An 18,894-nucleotide genomic window follows, 5' to 3' on the forward strand; every position below is an offset into this window, starting at 1 on the left:
TGTGGACTCTGCTGACCCACTGCTGGCACATTCTCCTTGTCTTTCTCTTTCTTTTTTCTTTTTTTTTTTGTGTGTGTGAGAGTTACTTCAAGTTGTGTTGGGAGCTGACGTGAGTGAAAGGCTGGTCATGTGCTTGGTAAGAGAAGTTTCCGGGCTCGGCGGTGGGCAGGCAGGGAGGGAGGGTGGGCAAGGACGAGGCCACGGCTCGCAGGAGGAGCAGGACCGGGGCCAGGGACACCGCCGGGGGTGCCGATGGCTCCTCCGGCCGCGGCCCAGTCCTGCCCGGTGTGGTGGCCCAGAGCCGGGCTCTGTGGACCTCGGGCTGCCGGCCGGATCGGACAATGGACCGGCCGCTTTGTCAGCCAGAGCGGCTGAAGCCGGGAAAAGGGCGCCGACGGGGCGGGGGTCCTGGCGGGGCAGTTCCTCTTGGCTGCCGACCACGGTGGGGGCGGCGCGAGGGGCGCGGACGGTGCTGCTCTTTCGGGTCCACAGGCAGAGCCGAGGGTCTGGGTGGTCCTGGCCCCAGAGGTGGTCCACGGGCCTCAGGATTCGGGGGTGCGGCGGGGGAGGGGGCCAGGTGCAGGCCGCGCTGCGGCGTCCCTGGCGCCCGGCTCCCACCGCGGTGGCGCTTGGCGGGGTGCCCGTGTCTGGTTTGAAATCAGCGCCACCGGCCCAGGCTTGCCCAGGGTCCTGGCGGCCGGGAGCCGGGATAAACACTGGAAAGTTGGAAGGGCTTCCAGAGCTCACAAGGAGCCTTCAGTTGCGAGCGGAGGGGGCGAGGGCGCGACGTGTCCTGAGGCCTGGGTGTGCCGGGCGGGTGGGAGGCCGCGCGCGGCTGCGGGGGCTCCGGCCGGGCCCCGGAGGGTCTGGGCCCCGACGGCAGCGCTCGCCCCCCCACCCCCCCGGCCCGGGGCTGAGTCCTGGCCCCGTCCCCCTTTGCGTGCTGGGCAGCCTCCCCTCCCCTGTGGAGACTGGTTTGCTCGTCTGTAAGATGGGTCCCCGTGGGTGGCCCATAGACACGGGGCTGCGGCCTCCTGCTTCACGCTGGGCCCTGCTGCCGGGTTCACGACCCAGCCAAGGGCTTCCTGGCCGCGCGACCCGGGACCAGGCACTTCTCGGCCTCAGTTGTGCCGTCTGACAAATGGACGCACCACCTGTCCCCACCCCTCAAGTTGTCGTGGGGCTCACGGGGCCTGTAAACGCTGCCCCCCGCCCCTCCCCCCGCCCCGTCACAGACAGCACGACCTTGGACAGGTCACAGGGCCTCGTGGAGCCTCACGGAACCCCAGGCCTGTCGTCCAGCCTCCTGCAGGTGCGCCCGGGGACACCGGGGCGAGTCCAGAGGGCCCCGCTCGGCCGTGTCTGGGTGCCCCGGACGGCTCGGCCCGGGCTCGGGTTTAAGTCAGTTACGCCCTGGTCTCCAGCGATTTTTCTTCTTTTCCTTGTTGAGAGCCCTTCGCTTCAGAGCTGTGCAAACCCCGGCCCGGGGAGGGCAAGGTGGCCAGGACCCTGGACTGCGTTTGCGCTTGGGCCTGGGGTCCCCGGGGCCCCCCGTCAGGCCTCCTCTGTCCTGTCTCCCAGACCCGGGCCAGACACCCGGACACTGCCCGGCATGGTCTGGGGGCCGGGCGGGCCGGGCCGGCTCTCCCAGGAGGGCGGCAGCCGTGCCGTGTGTGTAAGTGACACCGGATGCCAGGCCGGTGGCTGGCTCGAGACCCCTCCTCCAGGCCAGCAGGAGCCAGCCACCAGCCAGGAGCTCCCCTGGAGGCCCGCGGCCCACGCCAGCGGCTTGCTGTCTGATGGCCCTGGGGACCTTGGGAAAGGCCTGCGCAGCAGGGGGCCCCACGCGGGTCCCCGTGCTGCCCCCCTCTGTCCTTTTGGTGGCTTCCCCTGCCTGGCCCCTCCTGCGGGTGACACGGGCCCCTCGCGGTGGCACCCCTCCTGCAGCCGACGGCGATGGCCGCGCTGCGCTGAGATGGGAGTGTGAAGTGCTGGGCTCGCGCGCACTCTCGCGTGTTTCCGGGTGAGTGCCGGCCGGGCGGGGGCCGGGCGGGGGCGCGCCCTGTGCCTGCCCGCCTGCCCGCCTGCCCGGAGGCCTCCTGCCCTGCCCCCGTCAGGCCTGAGAGAGGCCCTCACCCCCGCGTGGCCACTCCCTGCCCCCTCGCCGTCGTACCGCCACCCCGGGATTTAGTGCGTGTTTATCCGCCACGGCCCCCCATCTTGTCCGTCTTGGTTACTGCTGTGTCTCTGGTGCTGGGCGTGTAAGCGGGCGCTGAGCGCAGAGTCGTGCCCGACTCGGTGTCCCTCCCGGGACGGGGGCCCCCTGGGAGCGGAGGTGCTCCCACTGAGCGTCTTGGTCCGTCACACCTGCCAGGGCTTTGCAGGGACGACTCAGGCCCCGCGAGTTGGAACTCACGTCACGTCACGCTCACCCCGCTTCACCCCAGAACGCGCACAGCTGGTGTGGGGGAAGAGGTGTGGAAATGTGTTTTGGGGCACACCTGGCAAACTAGGGTCTTTCAAAAAGCAGTTGTGCGTTTGCTTGGGAATGTCCTCTAGGAATTCCCCGCACACCCCTAGAACGTCTGCCTTTCCTAGGTAACGCCAGAGAGTCAGGCCTGTGAGCAAGGCCCGTGGGGGCCCGTGCGGGCCTGTGGGGGCCCGTGGGGGCCAGGGCGCCAGGAGGGGGCACGGGGCGTCCGCTCCAGGTACTGAGGACTGACGTTGTGCGGCCAGCGTTCTGCGTTTACTCCCGCCAGCTCCAGGATGGGGGCGCGGGGTCGCCTGCTCCAGGCGCGGCCCAGAGAGGGTCAGCAGCTCCCCCAGGGACACACAGCCGCTGGCACGTCCACTCACAGGTGCCGTTCGTAGCTGACGGTGGCATTTCCAGGGCAGATGTTTCGGTGCCCGGGGCGGTGACGCCCAGCACTGTGAGCGGATTATCCTCTCTGATCCTCTCTCTCCCAGTCGCAGGGCAGCGGCCGAGCTGTAGAGGAGGCAGGATTTGAACCCAGGTCCTGGGGGGCCGTCCAGAGAGCCCTGTTCAGTCAGGGTCTGAGAGGGAGGCGGCCGCCTCCCTGGCCAGGAGTGGATCTGTCCGTGGGGCTGGAGGCTGGAGGCTGGAGGCTGGTGGCTGGCGGCTGGCGGCTGGCGGCTGGCGAGGCTACCCCTCCTTCCCGAGCCATGTATTTGCATGACAATGAGCCCTTTGTCCCGGGGTGCAGCCTCCTTCCCAGGCTAATAACATAATTCCCGGCCTGTGAAGTCATAATGGGCCCTTTCTGTGCTGGGTGGGAGGCTGGGTGGGCCTGCGGGCGGGGCAGGGCTGGGGACAAACAGGGAGGTGGGGATCCCCGGGGGGCCGGGAGGTGGGATTTGCTGGCCTTGACACCGGACCAGAATGAGGCTCTGAGAGGTGTCCAGCCCCTGCGCCGAACCCCTTGGCCCGTGAAGGGGGTGAGCCTTGGCCACTGTCCTGCTCGCCCCCAGCGTGGGTGTGAGAGATCCTTGTTTCTTGTAAAGCCCAGTGGCAGGACCTCTCTGGGAAAGCAGTGCAGGCCCCAGGCATGTCGCCCCTGCCTCTGGGCCTCCGTTGTCTCGTCTGCTCCGGGGAGGGTCCGCTGGGGCTGGGCCGGGGCCGGCTGTCCGTGGGAGAGCGTGTCAGGAGAGGCCGGGCCGGGTGGAGGTGGCCCCCGAAACATGGGTGCACCTGTCCCTACCCGGCTCGTACGTGAGACCTGCTTCGGGAAAAGGGTCTTGGCGAGATGTGGCTTGAGATGAGGTCCCCGTGGGTGACTGGGTGAGCCCTGAGAGGAGGGACCGTGTGACCTTAGGAGAGACAGAGACACACAAGGGGGCGGCCTCCTGAAGCTGGGCAGAGACTGGGGTGATGCTGCACAAGCCCAGGGACGCCCGGAGCGGCCAGAAGCCGGAGGAGGCAGGGCAGAGCCTCCCCGGGGGGCTGCCCCTTGACGCCAGGCCCCAGGCCTCCAGGGCTGCGACCCCCCAGGGGTCTAGGACTCCAGGACCGAGCCTGTGGGAGTGGAGGCTCAAGGGACAGGCGCGGTCGTCACCCAGCGTCCCCGTTCACGGCAGTGTTTGTCTTGCTGGGGTAGGTGGGGCGCCAAGGAGTCACGGGACAAGTGGGCCCAGCCGCCGCCACTGCCTGTTGAAGTTGGGGGCCTCTCGGGTCTCCCCCGAGCCTTTGTGCTCTCGGGAGGATGTCCGCCTGCCACTGGCCACCCCTCTTTTGCAGGCGCCCCTAGGCTTCGCTGGCTCCTTGTGGCTTCCAGCTGACCACGAGTCAAGCCACACAGGTCACGTCCCGGCAGCCCGTGCGCTGCATTTAGTTGATTGATTGGGTTGGGTTTATAGTCAATGTTTTTAAAATAAAAACTGTGAATTGAGGGATGTCTCCCAGTGGGACTTTCTTCTCCTGGAAGAACGGGAAGCTGTGGGTCCCTGGGCCACATTGCTGACCAGCAGTCACCTCCTTCCGGTGGCCTGTACGCACGCCACCCCCACCTGCCCCTCACCTCTCCCCGCACTTACTCCAGGGGGGTCGTGGCCTCTACAGCCCCCCTTCTTGCCCCGGCCCCCGCCCCGCCTGGGACCGTCTCCCCGGGCTGGGCTCACCTGGCTCCCTCCTTCGCAGACGGACAGTCACACCCCAGGCAGGTGCCTGCCTCCTCGTGGCCACTCCCAGGTGCCTCAGTCCGCGCCGCTGCCTGGAGGACCTTTGGGTTCTGGACTGTTCTGTCATCGGACCCTGACGGACCAGCACCCGCGGGGCCAGTAGCCCTTGTGCATCCCCATTTCATCCCAGGACCGGGCTGCGAAGGGTGGGCACTCTCCCCCGAAGCCTGGGTGTCTGGTGGAAACGGGCCAGGCCTGTGGGAGGCAGGCCCGGGCCTGGGGGCCGGGGGATCGCGTGGGAGGGCCGTAGTCGGGTGGGTGGGCTCCAGGCCTGGGCGCCGCTGCTGGCGAAGCCGTCCTCACGGGCAGGAACATTTGTCGGCGCTCACATGTGGCGGAGGAGGCCCCCGGAGATCTGCCCTGACATACTCAGGACGACCCCGTGCATTCCTCAGAAAGCTGCTCTCGCGGGCCTGCCTGCGCGGAGGAGGGGGCGGGAGGAAGCATTTCCGGCAGCTGCACAGCTGCGGACTCCGCGGCCAGATGTTGGCGCGGGGAGGTCGGCGGGGCCCCCTTGCCCTTGGGGTCTCGGCAGGAGACGGGAGGGATGGAGGGAGGGATGGAGCGGTGGAGGCTGCAGATGGGCAGGCAGACGAACGCCCAGGGCCTGGCCTGGGGCTTCAGGGCCGAGCGTCAGAGCCGTCCCTCCCTGCGTCCAGGCCGCAAGGGCCGGAGGCGGCCGCTAGGGCCCGAGGGGTGAGGTGGGCCAGAGACCAGGAGGCCGGGCCCGTGAGGCGCCGCCGAGCGCCGGACCCCTGGCGACGCACCTGCCCATGCTCTGTCTCATGGGGCAGCCCTGGCAGGGGACCCACTGCAGCTGCAGGAGCCCAGCGGGTGCTGTTAGCCAGCAACCAAGGAGGCCTCCCTGGAGGAGGGGCGCACTGCGCTTTAATGTTCTTTACATTGTGGCAACATGCACTTCACAAAAGGGCGGCCATCCCAGCCACTTGTAAGGATGCCGTTCAGTGGCGTCATGCGTACTCACGTTGTGCAACCACCCCGCTGACTTTTTTTTTATCTCCAAAACCCTTCGATCTTGCAAAACTGAGACTCGGTTCCCATTAAACACCAACCCCCCCGCCCCCGCCCGGCCTGGGTGACCTGTACCCTACTTTCTGTCCCGCGAATCCAATTCCCCGGGGTGCTTTGTGGGGCGGAAGCCCCGCAGGACTTGGCCTTCCGTGTCTGGCTGCTTTATCTCCGCGGTGTGTCGGAGCCCTGTTCTGCGGTCCAGTTTTTTCCTCACTTGTGGGTTCCTTCCCGGCCGGGCCGTGAAGGGGATGGACCCCAGGCCCCAGCTCGCCATCCGTTAGAGCCCCAGCGCCCTGAGTGAGGCATGGGGTCCCCGCCCTGGGCGGTGAGCAGTGACCATGAGCAGCCTGGCCGCGGCCAGCGCAGCTCACCTCTCTCTCTGTTCCCAGCGCGGGGGCAGGGGGCTCAGTTTCAGGCCCCGCAGCTGGTGCTGGCGTCTAGACATCAGCTTCTTCTCTGGGTCCCCGTACCCTCTGCAGAGAAGATGGCCCTGTGGAAGGCCACACGGAGGAGCTGGGTCTAATGGAAAACACGTTGCCCCCCAATCCACCTGCCCCCTCCCCGCCCCGGCCCCGGGGGACCCGGGAGAAAGCCAAGCCCGCAGGGCTTGGGAGACACCCAGGCCCTGGCCACAGGGCAGCGAGGGGTCGAACCCTGTGACCTGGGGAGCCGGGAGGGTTTGTCATGGCTGTGGTTTTTCTCTCCCTCTCTTCCTTTTAAAATTAAACGGGAAACGAGAAGCCGAGGAGGAAGTGATTTTGAACAGATCCCCTTGGTGGGGGAGCAGGGCTGGGCCGTGTTGGCCGCAGGCCAGCGGACAGAAATGTACCAATTAAATGAGAAACAAACGGGCCTCCTGGCGGCTCCCGCCAGTGCCACCGCCTCTCCGCTCGCCGCGGAGGGGCGCGGGTGCAGGTGCACGGCTGTGGCCCGTTGCTCCTGGGGCCGGAGTCGAGCCTGGCTGCTCGGTGGCTGGGCGATCTTGGGAGTGGCCCCTCTCTGAGCCGGGGGTTCCCGGTCTCTCGGGTGGGATGATCGTGTTTGGAGGCCGTCACCCCAGGGTCCTGGGGGCTGCGCAGGCTGGAGCTTGGGATGCAGCTACGTGGGCCTGGGCGCTCCTGGGCAGGGGGCGGTGCTCACCTGCATCCCCCAGGGCGGCGGGCGGGAGCCCAGCCTGGGGACGTCAGTGGAATAACGTCGCACGTGGCGTGGCGGGTGGTGTAAAAAGTGAGAGCGGAGCTACTCACTTATCTGTCCGTCTGCTCGTCCATCCTGTCCATCCGTCTGCCCATCCGTCCGTCTGTCCCATCCATGTGTTTGTCTGTCTGTCCACCCACCCGTCCACTGCTTTCACCCACCCATCCATCCCCTCCCCCGTCCCTGGCTTCCTTCTTCATCCGACCATTCATTCCTTCCGTCTGTCCGCTGTCTGCCCCATCCACCCTCCTGTCCGTCCGTCTGTCCCCTCGTCTCCTGGAGAACCTGGCCCGGGGCCCCCCGGGTGGGCCAGTCCTTCTGCTGGGCGTCCGCCCCGACCGGCGGGCCTTCAGGGCTCTCGGCTGTGTCCCCAGTGCCTGCCTATTGCAGGCGCCCAGATCACCTCCTGACTGGCCGGGCTGATGAGTTCGGGATGGGGGCGTCTTGCCTGGCTCCGCTCCGGGGGTGAGCCGGCAGCAGCACCCCACGTTGGGCCCTCAGGGCCCGGACAGTGTGGCAGGTGCACAAAACCAACGTTGATGGAGCCCCTGCTCTGTGGGGTTAAATAGTGTCCCCTCGACTCCCTGCTGCCTGGAACCTGCACAGGCACCTTGTTTAGCGACGGTCTTTGCTGAGGGAATTGGTTAAGAGGAGGTGGTGACTCGAGTGGAGAAGGCCCTAAAGCCACCGAGAGGACAGAGCGTGGCAGCGAGGACACAGAGGCGCGGTGTTAAAAAGGCCCCGGGACGATGGAGGCAGAGGCGGGAGCGCCGCGCCACGGGTCCAGGGGTGCCCGGGGCCCCCAGGAGCTGACCAGGCGGGACCCGCCCCCAAGCCTCCGGAGGGCGCGCGGCCCTGCCGGCACCTTGGTCTGGGCTTCTGGCCTCCAGAGCTGGGAGAGAATCCGTCCCTGCTGCTTTTAGCCCCCCAGTTCAGGCCTGTTTGCCACGGCAGCTCGAGGAAGCCTGTACGCCTACTGCGCTCCACGCACCATGCCCCTCGTGCGGGAGTCGGCTCTCGGGAGAAACGAGCGTGGGGCAGCCCCTGTGTGTCAGACCCTGTGCTGGGTGCGGAGGAGCCCGCGGCGAGGGAGCTGGCGGGTCGGGCCTGCGGCGGGCCGGCCGTGGCTGCTCCAGGCACCGGGGGCTCTGCCGGGCGTGCAGGCGTGTGCCTGTGCTTTGCCCCTGCCTGGCCGCTGAGTTTTAATTCGGAGACTCCCCCATCTGTGACCAGGTCAGTGTTGGTGCCCATTGGTTCCAAGAGAATTACAGGCCCGCGGGGCGCGGACAGCTCACCTTTTGTCTCATCCCCAGCGCGGGCTCGGGTCTAGGCTCCCAGGCTCATTTCAGCCGTTCCGTCACCTTTAACGGGCGCCTCCCCCGGCCCCCGGCCTCCCGCCCCCGGCCAGAGGCATCCCAGCTGTAACGCCAGCTGCCCCAGCCTCCCCAGCCCAGAGCCGGGCTGCCCAGGACGTGGAAAGTCTGTGGAATGCGTCTCGGTGTGGCTGCGACCGTCCTCCCTGGGGCTGGAGAGGAGTGTGGGGGCAGGATCCCCCGCCCCCCAAAAGGAGCGTCTGCCCAGTGGGGGAGATGGGCCTACGTGGGCGTCTTGGACCTCGCCTCTGCTGGACAGAGTCCCTCGTCGAGCACCTGCTGTGGGCCCCGCGCTGTGATCGGCTGCAGGGTCCAGCAGAGAGCCAGGCGGGCACGAAGTCCCAGCCGCGCAGCGCACTTCCACCCTGGGGACGCTCACCAGCGCTGCACCGTGGGCGGGAACCGGGGAGGGTGGGGTTAGCAGGGTCACGGGGTGCTGCCCCATCAGCCCGTAGCTTGCGAGGAGCGGAGAGGTCCGTGCGGGGAGCCCCTGCCTCCCACCTGGCCCTCCGCTGACCGGCTCTGTGGGCGATGGGGCTGGTGCCCTGGTGCCGTGGTTTGAAGCTTGCGTCCCGTGCCACCTGCAAGGGGGTCCTTAACCTTGCCAAAGCACTGCCCTTTCTCCTGGCAGCCCGGACCTTGCTGAGTTCTCCTCATTGAGCACCTGCTGTGTACCCAGCACATGGTGGTGATTGACCAGCTCCCCCCAGCAGCGGAGGACGAGAGCCCCGCGGCATCTTGCCCAAAGTGGGCTGGGCCCGTCCCTGGGTCTGCTTGGCCCCTCCCACAGGGCCATGTCTGAGGCTCGTTGAGTCTCCTTCTTTGTCACCCAGCCCCAGCAGCATCGTCCCGCGTGGGGACGTTTCCAGGAGCCCCTCCCCCCACGGGTCCCGGCCAGCTCCACTCCTGCACAGCACCTGCTGGTCACACGCCCTCGCCGCCCTGCTCCGCCACCGTCCATGGCTCCTCATGGCCCTGGGAGCCAAACCCGCCGCCCCCAGTCCGCGCTCCGTCTCGGGATCTGCCCGGCTTTTGTACGTCACCTGCCGCGTCGCGTTCCCGGGGCTTGTCCCGCGGTAGCGGGGGTCGGTGCTCCGCTCCTTTCACGGCTGAGTCCCGTTCCACTGTGCACGGGGACCACGCGTGTTTAACTGTCCCCTCTGCTGCGGGGCTGGGTTCCTCCGCTCCGGCGGCGAGGGTGCCGCTGTGGCACGCGGACCGTCCTCCGCGAGAGGCCCCCCTCTCAGCTCTTCTGGGTTTGTGCTCAGGAGCTGGTAACACAGCAGTTGGTAACTCTGTGTTTAACGGCTTGAGGAACTGCCAGACTGTTTTCCTAAAAAATTTTTTTAGGAAATGTGACTGAGGTGGGGAGGAGTGGAAGTTGGGTTTATGGAATAAGTTCGTGGTGAATGCAGAGGCCAGGGGGTCCCCGGAGTCTCCCAGCTTTGGGGACAGCCTGCCCGCGAGAACGGCCACCCCTTGGTGGGTGGGGGGTGGGGGCGTCAGCCCCGCAAGCTGGGCGGTGGGCACCCTGTGAGTCTCTGGGGAGCGGGCAGCCATCCAGCTCGGGGCCTTGAGGCCAGGAGGGCAGGGAGGTGGCCGCGGACTCCTCAGGGCTGCTTTGAAAAGGTGTCACCTCCCTGGCCTCTGACACCCACACACTGAGTGACTGAGCATCCGGCAGGGGCCTGCCATCCCCTCGTCAGCATTTTGTTAGTCAGAGGAGGTTAGAGGACACTTGTATGTGACAGAACATCAAACAGTGATTTGGAAGTGGCCCCAGGCGCTTGGCGGAAGGACACACGGCCCAGGAAGGGAGCAGCGCTTCTGGGGGGCTCTGGGCTCGTCTCCGGGGAGAGCTGGGCGGGCAGCTGCGGGAAGGCCAGGGACAGGGTGGAACAGAAGGTTCTGTTGCACCGGACGGCCGACGGGGGTCTGTGGGTTCTGAGGCCAGCTGGACAGGTGGGAGTTCTGGACGCGGGTCCAGCATGGGCGGCCGCGCCTGTCCCCTCTCCCAAGCCCAGTCTGCTCTCTGGGCAGCAGGACCGATGCCACGCTGTCCCCGGTGGGAACTGGCAGGGTGGCCCCTCCCCCGCCCACACCAGACTGAGCAGGACGTGTCCCTGTGCTAGCAGCGCACACCTTGTCCCAGCGGCTGGGGAACGCGCACGTGGGTGACTACCCAAGGGGCACGGGGCGTCCGTCCTGGCGCTGGACCTCTGTGGCTTCTCGGGGTTGGATGGACCGATGGCACCCAGCGGCAGGATTGCCCCCTCGGTGGCCCTCCCTTCCCGGGGTGAGTCGGAACTGTTGGTGGCAAGGGACGAGAACCCCGGTGCGGCCGGCGAAGGCAAAGCGTGCTGAAGGGCCGCCCGGGCTCCCCCGCGCAGGCGTGGATCCGCCTTCAGGCCCGGCTGCAATCAGGGCCCGACTGCACGCCCTCCGCCCCCAGCCCTGCCCTCCCGCTGGTTGGCATCGTCGTCTCCACGGGCTCCTGCCACCGGGCGACCCTGTGAGCTCCAGGCTGTCCTCCCAGCCTAGGGCCGCAGGACAGGGGACCTGTTCCTGGCTCCTCCAGCCGAAAGCTCCGGATGGACTCCCATTGGCTCAGAGTGGATCACATGCCCATCCCTGAACCAATCCCTGGTCCAGGGGAAGCAGGAATCTGATTGGCTATGCCTAGATCATGTGATTAATTCTGGATCCTGGGGAGGAAAGATGGTTCCGGAAAGGAAAGTCAAGTCCCCAGTAGCAGGAGATGCGGTGGGAGGAGGTGCAGGCAGGGCCCCCAGACCGGGGTGTCTCATCACCCCCGGACCAGTCTCCCCTCCTGACGTCTGCCCACCTTAGACCTCTGGGGGGCGGGTTGCCCGTGCCAGGGCAGGGTGGCCACGCTTGGCCAGTCGTTTGTGGGAGGGCAGGAAGCAGGGCGTGTCTTGTTCACCTGGTCACTCAGCGTCCAGCCCAGCCCGCCCCATCACGTGGGAATGGGCGGGTGCTGGGCGCCTGCACCATCCTGGGTTTTTCCGGCTCGGCATGGGAGTCAGGTCTGCACCTGGCAGGGCCTGACAGACACAGCCTCTCTGAGTGGCTGCGTGTCGGGGGGACCTGGGCGTGGGCAGAGGAGCCCCTCATAACCCTGGGTGGGGGGGCGTGAAGCTGGGCCGGCAGAGAAGGGTCTTGGGGAGGGTGGGGTCCCCCGGAAACTTCTGGGTGAAGGGCTTTTGACTAGGGCTCCCTTGCTTCCTTGACTCAAGTCCTTCTTTGCGGGTCTCAGCTGCCCATGTGTGAGGCCAGTGGTAATCCTTGGGGTTTTGTCTGGCGTGGCCCCGGGGCCCCCTCCTTTCCCTGGGAGCCTACAGTGGCCCAGGTGGCTCCCCTCCTTGTCCTTGGTGTCCCGTCTCCTGCTCCCAGCTCTGGGCTGGCCCCACGTGGGTCCTGCTCCCCCGTCAGGGCGCCACCCTCAGGCGGAGAGAGGGCCACCCTGGGGCCTCCTTCCCACCCGAGCTGACAGTTGTCAGCCTGGCCACCGCCCGAGACAGTTGTGTGTCCCCATGAGCTGCTGGTGCTGTTGGAGTTGCCCAGTGACTTGGCCGCCGGCTGAGACCCTGGCGTGAGCTCAGGGGCGAGGGGGCCCGAGGGGGCTTGGGACACCTTGGGGCATGGGGTGCAGCGTCCCCACGGCTGGGCTTCTGTGCGCGCTGCCTGGGGCCTGCTCTGCCCCACCTGGCCTGCGGGGCAGCCGCCGGCCTGGCCCGCGGCTCGGAGGTCCTGCAGCTCACGGCGCGTCGTCCGTGGGCAGGGCGGGCGGTGGGGGGGGGCCTGCACCCCGCTCATCCTCGCAGGCGCAACTGGCGCCCCACGGCTGACCTTGCTGCTCCTCTGCTTTTCCCGCAGGTGCCTGTGACCGCGCTGCCCGCGAGCAGATGACGAGGACAGGTTCTTAACCCTCAGTGGCCGTCGAGAGGGAGCTTGTCCGGACACCCCCGCCATGTCCGGGTCCACGCAGCCCGTGGCACAGACGTGGAGGGCCACCGAGCCCCGCTACCCGCCCCATGGCATCTCCTACCCCGTGCAGATCGCCCGAACCCACACGGTAAGGGGTGCTCGGGGCCACCTGTGGGGCGTTCTTCTGTCCCCGAGTCCCCGCCCTGTCCCCATCTTCCTCGGAGTCCGGGCTGGCGTGGCTCCCGTGGCCGAGGGGACGTGGGCACCGTGGCCTTTCCGGGCCTTGCGCGTCTGGTGAAGTTAGCTGAGCCGGGTCTGCTGCTCAGAGTCCTCCGTGGCATCTGCATGCAAACGTGGAGCACCTGCTGCGTGTGCTTCCTGACCGCCCATCCCCACCTGCCCCCGCCCCCCAGCTTTTGGGATGAGGGCGGCTTCCTGGGGGCTGCGGCCGGCCGTCCGTCTGCCCCCGCAGCCCGGCCCCTCGGCCTGCAGTTCGTCCACTTGGGCCGGTGCTCGGCCCTGAGCCGATGAGGCCCAGGCTGCGTCCTGTCTCTGAGTCCCGGATCTGGGGGTCCAGGTGGCGGTCCTGCTCATGGCGGGGGACCACCTGCCTGTGGGGGAGCTTGCGCCCTCACGAGCGACTCTCCTCGGGTGCCCCCCCCCGCTCCGCCCGCCGCCTCGTGGGGCCCCATTTCCTGCCTTCACCTCTAGCTGCATGAGGTTTGGCCTTTGGTTCTGCTCTCTTGGCATCTGTTACTGGGCACCTCCTGTATACCACGTCCTCGGGTGCTTGCAGGAGGGCTCTTGGGGTCCTCTTGGGCTCCCCCGTTTGGCCTCCAGGTGACTCGGTGAGGGGCGTGAGGCCCTGCCGCGGGGGTGGCCGTGGCTCTGCTGGCCTGTGTGTGGGAGGGCGTGTGTCCTGCTCAGCCCCTGTGGTCCCTCCGCGCAAGACAGAGAGGAAATGGCAGTGGAGTGTGTTTCCATCGGCGAGCGAAGCACGTTTTCCTGTGAACCTGCTGACCCAGCCTGGGGCTGCCCCGGACGGCGGCCTCCTGAGGAGATGGGCCCCCAGGACGCCCGGTAGAGCCGGCGCTCGCTGGAGCCCTGTTGTGAGAACTGCCCTTGTCCCCGGATGGAGGCCCGGATCTCACAGACAGCCCAGGGCAAGAGCAGCTGGTGTGCTCTCCCATTTCACGCACAGGGTGGGGTGCAGAGCTCCGGTCGCTGTGAGAAGGAGGCAGGGCTGCCTGCATTTCTTGGGTGCCTACTGTGCGCCCTGGCCTAGGAGCGGGCTTGGGCGGGTGTGGGCATGTGCGGGCGTGCGACCTATTACTGCCATCTGGCGTTGTGACAACAAATATGAGCCCTCGTGTCCTGAGTTCTGCCCGGGCAGGCGTGGGGTTTGGAGCCCCGAGTATGTGCCGTGCCCTTGCTCCTTCCCCCCGATCGCCCGGGGGCCCCTTGCGCTCCCCGTTTCGTGGATGGGAACCATTCTGCAGGGGAGGGAATGCGTGGGACGGGCTACCCCTCCGAGCCTGGTCTCTCGCCCGCAGCGGGGTCCCCGAGAGCGCCCGCCTCCTGGGGCTCAGACTCGGGGCTCTGCGTGCGGTTCCTCGGCTATGCCCGGCGCCGTGACCCCTTGGGCTTGTTTGATGTGAAGTCCGTTGTTGTTGTTGTCGTTGCTGCTTGGAGGGGCCGCCCGCCCTCCTGCTGCCACGTCTGCCCTTCCCCCAGCTGGGTCCTCTCCAGCGGACCCCAGATGCTTCCACTCTTCGTCCCCGGGGCTGTCGGCGACACCAGATGTGGCTGGACAGGACCCCGTGGTTACCGCCCGCCGGGCGGGGGCTGAGGCCAGGGGTGTGCAGCGGCCCTGGCGGCTGCAGCGGGTCCCCCTGCCCTGGGTGGTGTGGCAGGGACCCCGCTCCCTGACCGTCTGCCTCTTGCTGGGGCGGCCCAGCTGGGGCCCTGCTCGTCGTCTGAAAGGAGCGAGAATCCTGGCGTCGGCGGAGGGGGTCTTGCTCTCCTGGCGCGTGGCCTGGGCCCGAGGCTCTTTCCCTTGGGTGGTGGGGGGACGGGTGCTGGGTCTGTGATCTGGAACCCCCGTGCCACCCAGCCCTCTTCCCACCAGCGCGTTCTACAGGCAGGCAGCGTTGGGGAGATGCCCCCTTGCCTGAGCTTTGGAAGACAGAGCGTGGAGGGAAGGGAAGCGGAGGTGCGGAATGGCAGAGGCCCCCTCCGAGGGCCGGGGGACCCCGCCTGTCCTGGCTGCTGGCACAGTAGCTGAGACAGGTCTGCGGGGCTGCGGGGACAGTGTGGGGGCCTGGGGCCCTGGGGCCCTGAGACCTTCCCGGGCTCAGCTCACTCCCCCGCCCGCTCCAGGAAGGCTTGCCCCTGGGCTGGTGCCGTCCGGCCCCGGAGACCGCCTGCAGGGTGCTCAGGGCACAGAGAGCCTCAGGATGTGGCTTTCAGTCCCGGCTGCTGCTGACTTGCTGAGTGACATCGAGCTGCTCTCGCGGCCCCGTGGGGCAGCCTCCGCTTTTCCCTCTGCAGGTGGGCGTCTGAGCAAGCACTTGGGTGGGGGATGTGCGTGGCAGTCGCTGGCTCTCTCCGGGTGGGGCAGGGCGGGCCCACTCCCCTCAGGACTGCAAGGCCCTGGGCTCCAGGAGGGGCCGCGGGAGCCTGTGCCCGTGAGCTTTGTCGGCGTTGCCTGCAGGCCGCCGGCGGTGGGGGGGTGGGGCGGTTAGGTGCAGAGGCACCGACGGAAGGCTCAGTTCTGGCTAGGCTGGCAGGGCCGAGCCTCTGACCCCGGCTCCGCCTGCAGGGGCTCTGTGCCCTGTCCCCTCTGTCTCTGTGGTCTCCGCTTCCCTCCCCCGCAGCATCAGGACCCTGCATCTTTCCCTGAGGGTCTGGGGGGGCTGCTGGCCCTGGGGGTCTCCTAGCACTGAGGGTCCTGACGCACCTCCCTCCTGCGGGGCTTTGGTTGGCCCAGCTCTGTTCTGCCATCTCCCCCCCGGCGCCCTGGACCCCCCTAGCTCTCCTGAGCTTCAGCCATCCTTGTGCTGAATGAGTGTTAAAGTCAAAACAGCCATGATCGCAAACCCAGAGCTGTCCCTTCCTGCTGTGTGGCCTTGGGCAAGTTGCTTAACCCCTCTGTGCATCAGTGTAGAAGGGCGGTTTAGAGCCCAGGCCCTGGAGCCAGACAGCTGAGTTCACGTCCTGCCTCAGTGATGTCCTGGCTGAAGAACTTCGGATGGGAGTCATGACTGCCCCTGCCTCAGTTTCCCCATCCGTTGACCGAGAGTATGTGCGAGGTGGCGGGGACAGGTCGGCTGGCGTGAGCAGAGCCCTCGCGGGATACCGGGGCAGCGTCGGCGTGCGCCGATGTGCTCTCACCGCGATGGGGATTGCAGGGCAGGCACGGTTTGTCTCCCCTCCAGGTTCATGGCGGGGGGTTTTCTCTGGGAGGGGGGCTGGCCTGCTCTGTAAACACTTCAGGCTTTCAGGCCAGGCACCCGGTGCTGCTCGCTGTGTCTGGTGTCTCGCGAAAGCGGCTTGGCAAGGACGTATAGCCAGGGACACGTGACCCGTGTGCCGAGCCTGGCTTTGGCCTTGGGTTGGCTGACTTCTGCCCTGGATCCGGGCTTATCAGAATCTGTGGGAAACGCCGGTCTGTTTAATTTCCAGTTTGTCACAAACGGATACTTGGCCCTACTGCGCGTGACCCGGTTTGTGGACCTGGGGGCTGTCGGCCGAGGCCAGCAGGGCACGTGCTGGCCGTGCGCTGGGACGCGGCGACCTGGCGATGCGTAGGAAAGCATCGGAACGCAGACGTCTGCTGTGCGGCCCCTGGGCTGGCGGGGGCGTGCACTTCCCGGGGGGCAGCCTGCCTGGCCAGAGCGGGACCTGCACAAGGGGGCGGGGAGGGCAGGCGGGTTGGGGTGCCGGACCCTGGGCTTCTTTCCCGAATGCCGCCTGGGCGCGGTCTCTCCCTGTGCTTTGTGGTCCCTTCTGCTGGGGGATGGCTCCCGAGGGACGGCGTGGCCCCCCAGCGGCAGCTTGTTGGGAGCCTCCAGGCTGGGAGCATCGTTCCTTCCCTCGCTCGCTCGCTCAGCAGACGCTCACCAGGCATCTCTTCTCAGCCCTGGAAATGTAGCCGGGAACACAGTGGAAGCACCCCTGCTCCCAGCGCTGATGTTCTCGTGGGGGATCGGAGAGCAGGGGAGGTGGGGGGAGGGATGGCTGAGGCGGGGGGTGGTTCCTAACTGAAGTTGGGGGACTGGAGAGGAGGGCTTAGGAGGAGCTGACATTGGACGGGAAACGTGGAGGGCGCAAGAGGGCCAGCCGCGTGGCATCTGCTTGCAGAGCGTCCCAGGCAGAGGGGACGGTGCGTGCGAAGGCCCTGAGGCGGGAGCTGCCTTGACGGGGGCCCTCGGCAGTGCAGGAGGGCCTGCCCTGGAGTCTGGGGACCCGGAGCGGACCAAGCTCTCCCTCTGCCTCCCGTTGCCTCTCCAGCTGTTGCCTCAGCCCCTCCTGGGTAGGGAGCGCCCCTTCTCCCACCCCGGCTGCAGAGAAGATTCTCTTCCCAGCAGGATCCTGCCCGCTCCTTCCCTGTGACCCAGGCGCGCCCTTACCTCTCTGGGCCTCAGAGTTCTCACTGCAGGGGGGCGCAGGCGGTGCCTGCAGGGCTGCCTTAGGCACACACATGATCACGGTGAGCCCCCCCGGGGTCAGACCTTCTTGGGGGCTTTTTTTCCTTCCCGTAGAGCTTCCAGGCTCCTTGGGGGTCCCAGGGCTCAGCCCCAGAGACTGGCCTCAGGCCTCAGTGAAGGTGATGTGATCCCACAGGAGGGGCCCCTCAGATGCTTCCCGGGAGGGGGCGGCCTTTGCTCCTGACCTGGGACACTGCAGCCAGAGAGCTGCTGTGGCGGTGGCCTCCCCCCTCCCCGTCACCCCCCGCGGCTGAGCACCACCCACCTCTCCCCGCCCCCTTGCCTGGCAGCTGCAGGTGCGGTGGAGCCCGGCCCCCCGCCCCCCCAGGGATGGCCCCGTGCACTCCCTGCCTCTCAGCTCATTTTGCGTTCGTGCGGAAGAGCCGGTGGGAGACATTCCCTCCTGGCAGACTGCATGGCCTGCTGAGTTCTTCTCACACCTCTGTGCGTGCCTGCGAGGTTCTGTGCCTGGCAGCCTCGCCAGAGTGATCCCTGAGGCCCCCCTCCCTCCCTCGAGCCCTTTCTTCTTCCCTCGCCCCCGCCTCTCCGTTTGCCTCCCGTTTGCCAACACCTGGCGCTTTGTGCCAGACGTCCTGGGGGGCGGGGGCGGGGGGCGGAGGAGCCCTTCCCTGCCGTCTGGAGGCCTCAGCCTCGGGGACACCTTGGAAAGATAAGGGAGGTTAGGGGCGGGAGGCACGGAGGCCTCCTTCTGTGCGGGTCAGCCGCCTTTTTCAAAGGCGAGAACCTGAGCCTGGCAGGCTTGCTTGACGGAAGGGCGCCTCGGGCCCAAGGCCCCGCTGGGTGGCCCGGAAGGCCCTTCCCGCGGCGTCGCCAGCCGCGGAGCCTGACGGACCCACCGATTCCGGTTCCCAGCCTCTCTGGCCTCTGACATGCTTGTCTAGAGGGTCTGAACCACACACCTTCCCAGCTCCCGGCTGTCACCTGATTCTCTTTGCGGAAATTGCTGCTTAAATAAGCCAGCCAGATAGCCAAGGGAGACTCGATTTTTATGGGAAATTGGGAGAATGAAGAAAGGCGTCAACAAGAAGATAAATCAGCTGCGCTTCCACTCTGCCCCAAGCCGCGCCGTGCCAGACATCACTAATCGATTGCCACACTCGGTACCGATCGATTTGGATGGGCGCCCTTGGGAAGCCTGTCCTGGGTCTTGCTTGAAAGGCTCTGTGTCTCCTTTTAAAAATTGAGAACTGTTGTTTGTCTCATTTGTTACCGTTTTGTTTTTCCTGGATGATAACGGATAACGAATGGCATTTTACTGACGTGGGAGGGTTTTGCCTGAATGTGATCCTCCTGACTTTGATCTCTGTTTATCTATGTGACGGCACACGTGCTGGGTTTTCCCTTTGTTTCGGAGCCTGGTCTGTGAGCCTCACGGACAGACCCTCCCTGTCTCAGGCGGATGCCGTGTACACTTCGTGCCCTGGGGGGACAGCAGACTGTAGTGTTTTCCCAGTCGCTCCTGCTAACGTGTGGGCTCGGTTGTCTCATCTGGAAAATGGGCGGAATCACGGAGCCGAGGGAGGGACCGAGCGCAGCGCTAGGTCAGGGCGCCTTGGCTGGACGGGCCACTTCTTGCGGGCGATGGGCCCCAGCAGTGCCCTCTGGCCACGCGGGGCCTCGTGGCCTGGGTGAGGTGTGGGCGGGGCCTGCCTCGGGGGCGGGGCCGCGCCAGCACCGAGCCCGCTCACCTGGCCTCTCGCCGCAGGACGTGGGGCTGCTCGAGTACCAGCACCACCCCCGGGACTACGCCTCGCATCTGTCGCCCGGCTCCATCATCCAGCCCCAGCGGAGGAGGCCCTCCCTGCTGTCCGAATTCCAGCCCGGGAACGAGAGGTGAGGGGGGCCCATGCGCCGGCCCAGAGTCACGGGCTGCCTCTTGGGTGGAGAGACGGCCGTGGGGGGCAGCGGCCCGCTGGATC

At 67.1% G+C, this 18,894-nt stretch overlaps 1 protein-coding gene across 1 annotated transcript in view; it reads left to right on the top strand.

Moving 5' to 3' along the window:
* NCOR2 (nuclear receptor corepressor 2) overlaps nucleotides 1-18,894 on the top strand; it is a 159,203-nt gene that overhangs the window by 33,005 nt on the left and 107,304 nt on the right. The window contains exons 3-4 of the mRNA XM_054594180.1: nucleotides 12,195-12,393; nucleotides 18,681-18,808. Coding sequence (XP_054450155.1) covers nucleotides 12,289-12,393; nucleotides 18,681-18,808 — 233 coding nt within the window. The 5' untranslated portion in view covers nucleotides 12,195-12,288. The remainder of the gene's footprint in view (nucleotides 1-12,194; nucleotides 12,394-18,680; nucleotides 18,809-18,894) is intronic.

Source organism: Pteronotus mesoamericanus, unplaced genomic scaffold, assembly GCF_021234165.1.
Source record: "Pteronotus mesoamericanus isolate MK-2021 breed Mesoamerican mustached bat unplaced genomic scaffold, CSHL_Meso_final scaffold_507, whole genome shotgun sequence".
Taxonomy (NCBI): Eukaryota; Metazoa; Chordata; class Mammalia; order Chiroptera; family Mormoopidae; genus Pteronotus; species Pteronotus mesoamericanus.